General features: G+C 46.9%; 1 protein-coding gene across 2 annotated transcripts in view; it reads right to left on the reverse strand.

The window, feature by feature from the left end:
- Positions 1 to 311: 311 nt before the first annotated feature.
- The window catches only part of myo3a (myosin IIIA), a 53,215-nt gene continuing 40,389 nt past the window's right edge, over positions 312 to 13,137 (reverse strand). For both annotated transcript variants that reach the window (XM_068582147.1, XM_068582148.1), the window contains 12 exons: positions 12,963 to 13,043; positions 12,024 to 12,229; positions 11,830 to 11,941; positions 10,966 to 11,128; positions 10,781 to 10,867; positions 10,579 to 10,702; positions 9,059 to 10,511; positions 8,833 to 8,977; positions 6,332 to 6,432; positions 5,007 to 5,047; positions 3,307 to 3,546; positions 312 to 957 (listed from right to left, as the gene is read on the reverse strand). In XM_068582147.1, the coding sequence (XP_068438248.1) occupies positions 843 to 957; positions 3,307 to 3,546; positions 5,007 to 5,047; positions 6,332 to 6,432; positions 8,833 to 8,977; positions 9,059 to 10,511; positions 10,579 to 10,702; positions 10,781 to 10,867; positions 10,966 to 11,128; positions 11,830 to 11,941; positions 12,024 to 12,229; positions 12,963 to 13,043 (2,868 nt within the window). In that variant the 3' untranslated portion in view covers positions 312 to 842. The remainder of the gene's footprint in view (positions 958 to 3,306; positions 3,547 to 5,006; positions 5,048 to 6,331; positions 6,433 to 8,832; positions 8,978 to 9,058; positions 10,512 to 10,578; positions 10,703 to 10,780; positions 10,868 to 10,965; positions 11,129 to 11,829; positions 11,942 to 12,023; positions 12,230 to 12,962; positions 13,044 to 13,137) is intronic.

Raw genomic sequence — 13,137 nt, forward strand, 5'->3', positions numbered from 1 at the left:
CTTTTAAAAAAAAGTAAATTAGAGTCCCATGAAACAAACCCCAAAACATCCATATGTGTGTGTGTGTGTGTGTGTGCATGTAGTTGTCTCTAACGCTCCCTGTGGGCGTTTGCTCCTTTAAAATGTCACATGAAAGGTCAGAGTGGTTGAATCTCAAAGGAATTATCAAGCATGAAAAATACTACATGAAGAAGAATTTACTTGTGATATATATATATATATATATATATATATATATATATATATATATATATATATATATATATATATATATATATATTATGAGTTAAATAGGATGTATATACCGCACACTACCAAAGGAACCCGTGTTGGATGCAGCGTCTCGGCCAAAATGTAAGATTTATTGAACATCACATGGAATTTTTTTTTGCATTTAAATGAACAAACACAGATTACAGCGGAGGAGAAAATGTACATTTCTTACAGTTTGACAACAGAGAAGCAGCTTTTCAGAAAGATACATCACTGAAGAGGGTTGAAATGCAAAGTATTAAAGTGTAAGAGCATGGATTTAGTATTTACATGATGTGTACGTGTATGTTACACAGTTACAGTTCATGTTTAAATGGATATAAACATCCAGAGGAAACTGATGCAGCAAAACGAGCTAAAGAAGCATTGCTAGCTTACACATGAATGAAACCTCCATCAACAGTTTTACGGTTAAATCATTGTATTATTTACTTTCATCCTGTTTGCACCATCAATGCTTTTCATGTACGAGACTCAGCAGTTGTTTGAAGAAGCGTAGATGAATAAATATGCATATGTCTTGCAGCTTGATATATGATTCACACATCGCCATGTTCAGAATAGTCCAGTCAGTACTGTTTGATGAGCCTTCGTCTCTGCGAGGTCTTCCTCAGCAGGTGTCTGAAGTCGAAGGGGTTGTCCTCGGCCCGACTCTCCGTGGAGTGCATTCTGGGAAGCGAGAGTCTGTGAACGCCAGAGAGGAGAAGAGAGAGAGAGGAGAAGAGAGAGAGGAGAAGAGAGAGAGGAGAAGAGAGAGAGAGGAGAAGAGAGAGAGGAGAAGAGAGAGAGCAGAAGAGAGAGAGGAGAAGAGAGAGGAGAAGAGAGAGAGGAGAAGAGAGAGAGGAGAAGAGAGAGAGAGGAGAAGAGAGAGAGGAGAAGAGAGAGAGGAGAAGAGAGAGAGAGGAGAAGAGAGAGAGGAGAAGAGAGAGAGCAGAAGAGAGAGAGGAGAAGAGAGAGGAGAAGAGAGAGAGGAGAAGAGAGAGAGGAGAAGAGAGAGAGAGGAGAAGAGAGAGAGGAGAAGAGAGAGAGGAGAAGAGAGAGAGAGGAGAAGAGAGAGAGGAGAAGAGAGAGAGAGAGGAGAAGAGAGAGAGGAGAAGAGAGAGAGGAGAAGAGAGAGAGAGAAGAGAGAGAGAGGAGAAGAGAGAGAGGAGAAGAGAGAGAGAGGAGAAGAGAGAGAGGAGAAGAGAGAGAGAGGAGAAGAGAGAGAGGAGAAGAGAGAGAGGAGAAGAGAGAGAGAGGAGAAGAGAGAGAGGAGAAGAGAGAGAGGAGAAGAGAGAGAGGAGAAGAGAGAGAGAGGAGAAGAGAGAGAGAGGAGAAGAGAGAGAGGAGAAGAGAGAGAGAGGAGAAGAGAGAGAGGAGAAGAGAGAGAGGAGAAGAGAGAGAGGAGAGAGAGAGAGAGGAGAAAGAGAGAGAGGAGAAGAGAGAGAGGAGAAGAGAGAGAGAGGAGAAGAGAGAGAGAGGAGAAGAGAGAGAGGAGAAGAGAGAGAGAGGAGAAGAGAGAGAGGAGAAGAGAGAGAGAGGAGAAGAGAGAGAGAGGAGAAGAGAGAGAGAGGAGAAGAGAGAGAGAGGAGAAGAGAGAGAGGAGAAGAGAGAGAGGAGAAGAGAGAGAGAGGAGAAGAGAGAGAGAGGAGAAGAGAGAGAGGAGAAGAGAGAGAGGAGAAGAGAGAGAGAGAGGAGAAGAGAGAGAGAGGAGAAGAGAGAGAGGAGAAGAGAGAGAGGAGAAGAGAGAGAGAGGAGAAGAGAGAGAGAGGAGAAGAGAGAGAGGAGAAGAGAGAGAGAGGAGAAGAGAGAGAGAGAGGAGAAGAGAGAGAGAGGAGAAGAGAGAGAGGAGAAGAGAGAGAGAAGAAGAGAGAGAGAGGAGAAGAGAGAGAGGAGAAGAGAGAGAGAGAGGAGAAGAGAGAGAGAGGAGAAGAGAGAGAGGAGAAGAGAGAGAGGAGAAGAGAGAGAGAGGAGAAGAGAGAGAGGAGAAGAGAGAGAGGAGAAGAGAGAGAGAGGAGAAGAGAGAGAGGAGAAGAGAGAGAGAGAGGAGAAGAGAGAGAGAGGAGAAGAGAGAGAGGAGAAGAGAGAGAGGAGAGAGAGAGAGAGGAGAAAGAGAGAGAGGAGAAGAGAGAGAGGAGAAGAGAGAGAGAGGAGAAGAGAGAGAGAGGAGAAGAGAGAGAGAGGAGAAGAGAGAGAGGAGAAGAGAGAGAGGAGAAGAGAGAGAGGAGAAGAGAGAGAGAGGAGAAGAGAGAGAGGAGAAGGACACGAGATGAAAGGATTCTTAGCCCAGAAGAGATTTCATATTGTTTCTCCTCCACCAGCGATCGTTTATCTGAGTCGCTGCGGGAGGAAAACAGATGAAATATGTACAAGTGTTTGTCACTTTGACCAACTGGAGTGTCGGAGGTGTGGCTTTGTTGTTGTTGTTGTTGTGTTTTAAAAGAGCCGATCTGTAAAGAAACAGACGGATCCTGGAAGCTGTGAGGCTGCAAATTGAGACTCCATTTTTCAGCTTTAGAGTCATATTTTGTCTTCACACTTTTGCCTCATGACAATGTTGCCTCATTAAATAGAGAGATGAGATTGTTCTGCAATGTGTGATGTACAACATGTGTGTGTTTCTTATATGAAAAGGCCTTAAAAAGTGCATTTAACAAATTATGTCAAATCAAGAAAATCGACTAAAAATGATTGTTTTATAGAATTCTATGAGAAACTGTCTCCACTTCTCACTTCATTTATTCCCTCAGTAAACATTGTAAACATGAGTTTATAATCTCAATCTCTAGTTTTGAGTCTTCTTAAATACAACATGATGTTCATTTAGATTTCATTTAAATTATAGTTGAGTTGAGAGTCAAATAGAGCATAAAGCAGATGCTTCAGGGCGGGGCTACATTTTGATTGACAGGTCTGAGAACTTCAACCCTTTCAAAGTTATTTGTCACGTTTCGGTCATTTAAAAAACGTCTTATTCAGCGTGCAGTCGTACTTACCTCCACCTTAACAGGATACTCTGTTAGAGAATACTTCTTATTCTTGTGATGTACGCACCTGTCGTTGCACACAGGTGCGCGATGCTCGGGTTCGGTGGCGGCCCTCTCTCTGCTCTGTCTGCCGCCGGCGGCGGCGGGCGGCCGCATGGCGTCCACGGAGCCGCTCCTCTCCACGGCCGGCCTCCTCTCCGGCACGCCGCCGCCGGGCGCCGGGTCCTCCGAGGAGATGCAGGGCTCTGACCTGCTGGAGGTCAGCGTCTGGTAGTACTGGTCGTCCACGTCCAGCTGCTTCCCGGGACTGAAGCACAGAGAGAAGGGATGCAGACAGGAAGACACACACACACACACACACACACACACACTTACAAATACATCTGCAAGCACTGGTTGGTCAACTTGTTGACATGTTGGTCAACCCCACTGGGGTCGACGTATCCTCACACAACAGTTTGCATGACGTCTTTTGCGAAAAGTTTCTGTAACGGATGTTCATTCCTGCTTGTTAGGGGAACAATCTTTTCAAAATAAAAGTCCGTGAGGTTTAGAAAAAGATTGTTGAGTTGTTGGTTGCAGACACACTAAGAAGTTCAAGCTTAAATATGTAGGTTTTGTAAACTAAAAATGGTTCAGAAGTGTCCCAAAAATATTGTTTTGTTGCCTTTATTTGAAGTAACGTGCGTTGATAACAAAATAAGTGCGTACTTGGTGAGTTTCGGAGACATTAAGAGAAGTTAAAAACACCTGCTGATGCAAACAAACCTTAATGCTTCTGGTTTTGGTGGTTACTTTAAATACAATCCTTACATTAAGAAGGCAGAGGCTCAAATATCCACGTTACAGAGGAAAGGAAGGACCAGACAGCTGAGCCGTCGCTCTGACCTCCAAACCAACACGAGGGAGATCAATACGCTTCACACACTGCTGATCAACGCCAGGGCCGCTATTGGAAATCGGTGTCTCGGTGACGACAGCGCGGCGACGTCATGAAGAGTTTTCCTTCCAGTAAAACTCTCCATGAGCTCGTTCTGAAGCCGGGATACAAATTCATTGTTCTCTCCCGATTAACTCCGCCGCCCTATTTCTCTCTTTGTACGGCTTTACTCTCGTTTACTAGCACCACCTTTGTCTAGTCTTCAGCCCTCTTAGCGCCCCTCCTCCTCTTCCTCCTCCTCCTCCTCTTCCTCCTCCTCTGTCAGAGATGCTATCTTTCCTGCTGACCTTCTCCTCCCTAATGATGCATGTAAACTGCTCCTGTCCATCGCTGGCTTTATTTATCTGCTTACAAATTATTACCCTTGATGTTCAGTGTGTGTGTGTGTGTGTGTGTGTGTGTGTGTCTTCAGACTGCTGTGATAAAGTACCCTGGGCCCCCTTCTTGTTCAGCTCAGCCCTATCGCTCTATCTTCACCCCCTCGCTCTGGGCGGTATGCGCTCACCTTGTGGCCTCTGCGACGCATACATTTACACAAACACACACACACACACACACACACACACACACACACACACACACACACACATATCCACACACTTTACCTCCACACTGATATTTCTGAAGCCCGACGTGAAGCGTAAGTATATTTAGCGGATGCAACCGAGGCTAATTAATGTCACAGAGGGACGTGTTGAGGTCCTGCAGGTCGTTAAGTTCGGATTCAGACGGCGCCGAGCGAGCGAGCCGGCGTGCGGCGTGCCAGCCTCTTAAAAAGGAGCGATAGGTTGTTGTATTCAGGTTGAAATAAGAGCGGCTGCACTTACTCCTCTTTCCTGGGCTTGCGTTTATCGTCCTGGACAGAGCGCTGCGTGGAGAGAAACAAGAGCAGATAACCACGCGTCAATCAAACGCTCGTAGTCTCCGTGTTCGGGGGAAAAGCAAAATAAAGTGATTTTTAGAACAGTGGCTCCCAACATTTTGGCTCTCAACCCTTAAAGTGAAGGCTGTTTGGACCTTTTACAGGCCGAATGTTAACAAACAGTCATTTTGGGTTGTGATGCGGTTTCTGACTTTTCCTCTCCAGCCCGAGACTATTGGACCACTAGATGATGTTTCCATGAACATATTTTCATTAGGAAAGCTGCATGGAGACAGAAAAATTACAGAACAAATTGAGAAATTGCACCAAAAATTTGTTTTAATGCTCGCTGGAGGTTGTTTTTTTGGGGTTGGTTAATACGCTAAATGGGATATGGAAACGTCTTCGCCAAATTTATTCTGACATTGTGAACATTTAACATCTGTTTTCTCGGATATTCCTGTAACGTGAAACGCTTATCTCCGTCTCCAGACGACACGAAGCGTGGCCAAAACAAGCTGGCATTAAACTAATATCACACTTATAGTTTTGGGACTTTTACTTGATGAAATTTGAGCTTTTTCTCGGTTAAAGTCGAGAAGAAAAAACTTGACTTTATGATGCAGATACTGTATTTATTCCAGTTTATCCTGTTCGACTGCTCTGCTTTCTTTTTTTGACCCGCTGCAGGTTTGTGAAGCGATATTGGGAACCACTGTTTAGCTGTTACAGTTATTAAAGTCTCAATTAATAAAAGCATTTCTAAAATATGAATTCATTGCCTTAAAGATCTTCACTGATCACACTTAAACAAGCGAGCAATCAAATAATCATCTGGTCAATCATGTTAAGAAACAATAGAAAAAAGAAGAAAAAAAAACAATAGTGCTTAAAACAACTGTTTTACATGTTGAATGGCTCCAAATAATAATTGATTAAATGATCGATTAGATGCATTTTACTGTTTATCAAATAGATAGAAGCGACGGCATCGTGAACAAACCTTTAGTGCTGCAAAAAGAGCTATTTTGTGAGGAGCGATTGCTCGCTGAAACCATAAAAACATTGAAAAGAATCAAACATTGAATATAAAAAAACAGAAACTGCAGAAGAAAAAGCATTTGTGAAATGTACAAAAGAAACTCTGGTGCACACGACGATGTAATCGTCCGACACAACACGTTGAAGCAAAGAGGACCACAGAGAGAAAAAAGAAAATGGCCGATCAATACGGCATTGTGGGGACTTTGTGAGTAACGATCTGAAGTGGCTCCTCTCTCTCTGACTCACATGGATCAGGTTGTAATAGGTGGAGTCCTCCGGTGTGTTCAGGGTCTTCGGCTGCTGCGTGCGGCGGGGCGTCCGCGACTGTCTCTTGTCCGCTGCCGAGACTGGAAAAAACATTGTGAGTGTTTTTTATATTGACCGGCTTAAAGGTTCCTGTTGGAGAGCAACGGACCAGACGCTGAAAACTAAACCTCGAATGCACTTTTACACCTTTTTTTACACCAGCTCTTTACAAAAAGCGGTCAGATCTTTTTTATTTCGGTGCGTTTTGGCTGCAACGATTATATTGCGAGCTTCCATTGAGAGTTTATGCTCGGCCTGCACGCAGTATGAGAAGCTGAGGTTCACGTAAAGGAGGATATTTTTCTACCTTTTCTGTGATGTGACTAAAATTCACCACATTTATTTTTCATAATGTAAAATGCTCTTTGTCCGTACAAACACAGAAAAGAACGACGACGACAAACCGATCCGAAGACGTGGAACTAAAAAAACAAAAACCTGCAATTACCGCGTATCGCCAGAGGGGTCGCCAGAGAGCGCGACACGGTCGAGATTATGACTTTTAACCACAAGATGTGAAGTTATCTGGTGTTTTAATTGTTTTACATCGTGATGACGTTCAGAAGAGGTTCAGACAAAAAGCTTCAAAAGCTTCAAAAGCTACAAAAGCAACAAAAGCTAGGTTTTCTTTTCCAAATGCATTTAAAAAAGCATCCCTTCTGTGGCTGACCATCATGATCACACGCTGCAGAGAGGAACTATTGAGTGCGATGGTTCTCTGCTGGGCTGATTGGATTCCCCTCCACGCGCCCTGAGGCCGCCGGCTGGAAGTTTCCAGTAGAGATTTAGTGAAAACGACCTTTGACACAAACAAAGTGTCCTGTAACGTTGCACCGATCCATGTTCCCACCGCCGCACGGTACCGAGCACCAAGAGAGCGAGACCCCTCCCCATACCGCCATGTGGGTGTGTGTTGCAATCCATCATATTTGTCATGAGTGTTAGCAATATTTCGCTTTGGGCGACGCGATTGTAATTGCAATTATTAACATATGACAGCGACCTTTGCTCGTCGTTCATCATCAATCACCGGCATCTCCGTCGTGTGCAGCAGCTCTCAGGTGAAGGAGGCGAAAACTTTTGTCATGTCATCGACGACAACTTCACCTGAAGGTCATTGTGTGTTGCTCAAAACGACGTAAGCCGATTTTTCAAACAACCCTCTTATTAATTCCCGCCGTGATTGTCGGTAAAACGCGACGTGACATTTGACGACCTTTTCCCCCCCGAGCAGAAACAACGGCGCCGGCGTCCATCGCTCTGCTTCCATTGTGCGCGTCACAAATGATCCTGATGAGGTTTATTGTGTCGATGAGATTTACAGCTCGTGACTTTGTGTAATTTAAAAATGGTGAGTTTGCCGTAGCCGTTGGAAATAACACAGATAATTTATTCTGCTGAACCTGCGGCGTCGTAGCGCGCTGAAGAAAAGCCGGTAAAGGGCAAACACGCCCCGATAAACATGAACGCCGCACTGCTCTGGAAACTAGGTGGCGTATTGTATGTGTGTGTGTGTGTGTGTGTGTGTGTGTGTGTGTGTGTGTGTGTGTCAAACTGCATGTAAGACAATTCCAATTAAAGAGAGTTTAACATTTCAGGAAACATGCGTGTTTGCAGGCAGAGTGAGATGAAAAGATCAATAATCACTCCGCTTGGTTGGTTTTAAGCTAGCAGCCAGGAAGCTTAGCTTAGCACAAACACTGGAAACGCACAGACACATTAAGCCCACACGACGGCGGCTAGAAGAAAAGCTAATCATTGATATTATCACATCATTATTACATTATCCTCTCAAGACATTTGAGCCGCCGGCTCCGAGACGTTGAACTTTCAATTTGCCGTCTCCCTCGCCGCTCGAAAGCAATCACACCTGTCACACCCGCGCAGATCTGATTTCACTTGTGATGACGCCGCGTCGGGGGGGGGGGGGGGGGGGGGCTTGACTTTCCCCGAGTCGCCCCGATCCAATCGAGGATCACGAGGGAGAAAAGACGGCGACAACACCTCTGCGTCTTTCTTTTTTTGTCGTCCTTTTATGTCAAATAAAGTTATTATTATTACCTTTAATCTGTTTTACATGTTTAGTTACGGACACTGCATTGTTGCATCGGTTTCTAATGTAAAGGAAACTTACATTTTAACCTATTTTTTACTACATCATCTATTTGCATCTGTAGATTTCTCCTAAATTCACCAGAAATGACCACTAGATAATGACTCATGGGAAAACTTGTAATACAAAAAAATATTGTCTTCCTGTAAGTGATCAACTGGGGAAGTTTCACCGTGATATCTATTCGTTAAAATATTTGGCCCACTTCACCTGCAGTGTCTTCAACTCCATATATTTCAAGGTTGTGGACTCCGCTTCAGTAGCTCTTACACGCATCATGAATAATCTTCATAATGTGTTTTTTCTATTTCTATCTGGAGGATCTTACTCGACTGGTGGCTGCGAGGAGCGAAGCCGTTGATTGCTTTTCCTCTCACGAACATGCCGTTGCTCTCGGGGTTTGATTGGTGGGCCTGAATGATCTCGTTCAACTTCTGCTGCAGCGCCACGAAGTCCCGGGACGTTTTGGAGACCTGTTGGAGAGATTTGAAGCAAAAAACATACATATATGGAGAAAAGAGGAGCCAAAATGAAGCGTGTTGGAGGACATTTACCTGTTTGGAGAAGCTCTCCAGCCGGGACGCTTCTGTCCGCGCTGTTTGCTTGTTGACCTTCAGGTTCTTTCGGTCTTTGTAGCCTCTGAAGTTGCTCTGGATCTTCACCGCCGCCTGCTCCTCCTCCAGCCTCTCTCTTTCAGCGTCCGGCTCCTCTTTACGCTCTATCGTCACGTCCTCGACATCCAGAGCCTCCTCTCCTGCCTCCTCTCCTGCCTCCTCTCCTGCCTCCTCTCCTGCCTCCTCTCCTGCCTCCTCTCCTGCCTCCTCTCCTGCCTCCTCTCCTGCCTCCTCTTTGCCTTCCTCTGCCGCGTCGTCATCGTCGTTGCCGGCTTCTCCCTCCGTCTTCTCTCGCGTCTCCCTCTCGGCTTTCAGTTTCTTCCGGTCCCGGTGGCCTCTGAAGTTGCTCTGGAGGACGGTGGCGGCTTTTTCCTCGTCCGCTCCCCCCGAGTCCTCCGGCGTGGATTCTGGCGCCGGTTTCTCCTCCTCCTCCTCCGTCGGCGTCGCCTGCTCTTCTTCTTTCGGAGGATCCGCCGTTACTTCTATCTCCTCCTCCTCCTCCTTCTTCTTCGTCTTCCTCTTCGGGATCTTCCCTTCCTCCTCGAGCCGCTTGCGCTCCTTGTGGCCGCGGAAGTTGCTCTGAAGCACCACGGCCGCTTTGGCCTCGTCTCCGTCTCCCGAGGAAACGCCCGCCGCGTCTCCGGCTTCTGTCGGTCCTTCCTCCTTTCCTGCCGCCTCGATGCCGCCTTCCTCCGCCGGCGGTGGAGCTTCGGGCTGCTCTTCCTCGCCCGCGGCGCCGCTCGCCTCGGGCCCTCCCTCTTCTTCTCCTCCGCCAGCGGGACTCTCCGTTTTCGGTTTCTTCGCTGGGATCTTGCCTTCGTCCTGCAACCTCTTCCTCTCCTTGTGACCTCTGAAGTTGCTCTGCAGGACGGTGGCGGCTCTGGTTTCTTCTTCCTCCACATTCACGACCTCTCCTCCCGCCGCGGCGCTTCCTCCTCCGCTCTCTTCCTCCTTCTCGTCCTCCGCCGGCTTCGCTTTTCCCGCGTCCGCCGCCTCTTCGTCCGACACCTCTGCGTGCTCGTCCTCCTCCGGCACCTGCGTGTGGTCGCTGTCGTCGTTCTCCTCGGCTTCGTACGTGCTCTCGTCTTCGTCGTCGTTCCCCGTCTTCTCCTCCTCCCGCTCGCCTCCTTGTTCCTTCTCCGGCGGCGGCGGCGTCTCCTCCGGCTCGGCCCCGGCCGTCATCTTCTGTCTCTCCTTGAACTTCTTCCTCTCCTTGTAGCCCCTGAAGTTGCTCTGCAGCACCACGGCCGCCTTGGTTTCATCTTCCTCGTTCGCCGCGGCGCCGTCGGGAGGAGGGGAGTTTTCCTCCTCGCTGAGCTTCTCCGGTTCAGGAGTCTTCTCCTCCTCCTCTTCCTTCAGGGCCTTCTCTGCGTCCTCTTTCTCTTTCTCTTCCCTACAAACAACAATTTGTCAACAAAAAAAACAGTGTTTCATGTTGTAAAGTGTCCTCTCTTTCGTACCGTTTCCTCTTGAAGCTCCTCCTCTCCTTGTGTCCTCTGTAGCGAGCCTGGATCTTGGTTGCAGCTTTGTTCTTCTCGTCTACCAACTCCTTGTATTTCTTCTTCGCGAGATAGCCTCTGCAAACTGAAGAAGAAGCGTAAACCAATGCAACACACACACAAACACACACATTGATTGTTTTCTGCCTCGGCTTCTTCTTACCAGCCTGAAACTGGACGACGAAGGCCTCAAACTTGGCTTTGCTCTTGTCGTCCGCCGCCCTCTTCCTCACTTTATGGCCCCTGTAAGCTGGAGACAGCGACCAATCGAAATTCAAAGCGTGCCTCGGCGGGAGGAACATTGGGGGAAGCCGCTGCGAGCTCCAGTAGATAACAGAGTTTATTAACCTGACTGCAGCACCAGAGCGCTCTGCTCTCGCTCCTTTAATATCCGGCGGTATCGTCGGGCTCCCAGCCAGCCGCGGACGTACGCCTGCAGCAGGACGACGCGCTTCGTGGCCTGTTGCACCATCAGGTTCAGGTGCTCCACGTGGTAGTACTTCAGGAACACCTGAGCGTGGAAAGAGAGTCAATCACAGAATCAATAAAGTCCTTAAAATCACTTCTTAAAACCCATTTTCATGGATTGGTTTCAAGTGATTGTCGGCCTTTTATGTCAATAAAAGTAAAATAATTAAAATAAAATAAAAGCCAATACTGCATTGTTGCATTGAATGAATGGTTTCTAATGTAAAGGAAACCAGTGGGAAACCAGTGGGAAGACAGTGGGAAACTAGTGGGACGCCAGTGGGAAGCTAGTGGGAAGCCAGTGGGAAGCTAGTGGGAAGCCAGTGGGAAGCCAGGAGGAAGTCAGTGGGAAGCCAGTGGGAAACCAGTGGGAAGTCAGTGGGAAACCAGTAGGAAGCCAGTGGGAAGCTAGTGGGAAGCCAGTGGGAAACCAGTGGGAAGCCAGTAGGAAGTCAGTGGGAAGCCAGTGGGAAGTCAGTGGGAAGCCAGTAGGAAGCCAGTGGGAAGCCAGTGGGAAGCCAGTAGGAAGCCAGTGGGAAACCAGTGGGAAGCCAGCGAGGGAACGCCATGACGTTCTGTCTCGGTCTTGTGACGTCCTCCCTCTCTCCGTAGACATAACTACATATTTTAGTTTGAAAACATAGTCCTGTATAATACAGTATATATAATATAGTATATATATGTAATATATACTATTATAATATATATAATATCCCGTATAAAACAGTAAACAAGAGCTCTCACCTTGGTCTTGCCCATGGCCCAGCTCTCCAGCATGGCCTTCTCCAGGATGGAGGCGCATGTTTCCTGAGTCACGGGCGGCTCCTCGTGAGCGTGGAACGCCACCATGTAATACCTGCAACGGTCAGGCTGGTCAGCTGGAGTCACACACACACACACACACACACACACACTGGTTTCCTCCTCCTGCTGCTGACCTCTTGATGAAGTTGGAGAACTGGATGCGGTGGGAGTAGCCCTGCCGTCTGATCTTGGCGGTCTCCAGCACGCCGGTGTAGCGCAGCTGCACCAGGACTTTCTCCCGGTCGAACTTGTTGGCCTGCCGGTCGTTGTTCGGTTTGATGCAGCGGACGAAGTGAGGCTGACCGGCCACCATCTTGGACAGCAGGTCCATCAGGGAGTACTAGGAAGAGAGGAAGAGGTACTTCACTGGAGAATTTACATCTTCATGACACTTTAACGCCACGAGGTTCCAGAGGTAAATGTTGTACTTTTAACTCCACTTCACTGTCTGACAGCGTTAGTTACTTTCCACATTACATGTTCATGAATATTCAAAAGTATTATAAACCTAAAGGGCAACTTGATAAACCTATAAGACAACTTATAGACCTATGAGGCAACTTGATAAACCTATAAGGCAACTTATGAACCTTTAAGGCTACTTATAAACATATAAAGTAACTTATAATGCAACTTGATAAACCTATAAGGCAACTTATGAACCTAAAGGGCAACTTGATAAACCTATAAGGCAACTTATGAACCTAAAGGGCAACTTATAAACCTATAAGGCAACTTATGAACCTAAAGGGCAACTTATAAACCTATAAGGCAACTTATGAACCTTTAAGGCTACTTATAAATATGTAAAGTAACTTATAATGCAACTTGATAAACCTATAAGGCAACTTATAGACCGATAAAGCAACTCATAAACTTATAAGGCAATTCATAAACCTATAAGGCAACTTATAAACCTCTAAGGCAACTTATAAACCTATAAGGGAACTTGATAAACCTCTAAGGCAACTAGTACAGGGTTTCTGTGACGCTGTTGGTCAGAGGAGAGACAGTTGTCTGCTAAAGGAAAGGCGCTGACACCTAAAGGAGACGACCTGAGGGAGGACACGTACTCTGAAGTAGGAAGCCACCGTCTGCGTCCTCATGTTGGTGGTTTCTCTCGGGTGGGACGGAGCGTCTGCAGGTTCTCCCGGCTGAACGAGACAAACACCAAGAGCCGGTCATAAATCCGCATAATTCACGGCCAACCGCAGACATAAAGCTTCACAAACTACTCCACGAGGCGGG

This window comes from Clinocottus analis, unplaced genomic scaffold, assembly GCF_023055335.1.
Source record: "Clinocottus analis isolate CAN_PGR_092001 unplaced genomic scaffold, fCliAna1.0.p SCAF_18, whole genome shotgun sequence".
In the NCBI taxonomy this organism is placed as follows: domain Eukaryota; kingdom Metazoa; phylum Chordata; class Actinopteri; order Perciformes; family Cottidae; genus Clinocottus; species Clinocottus analis.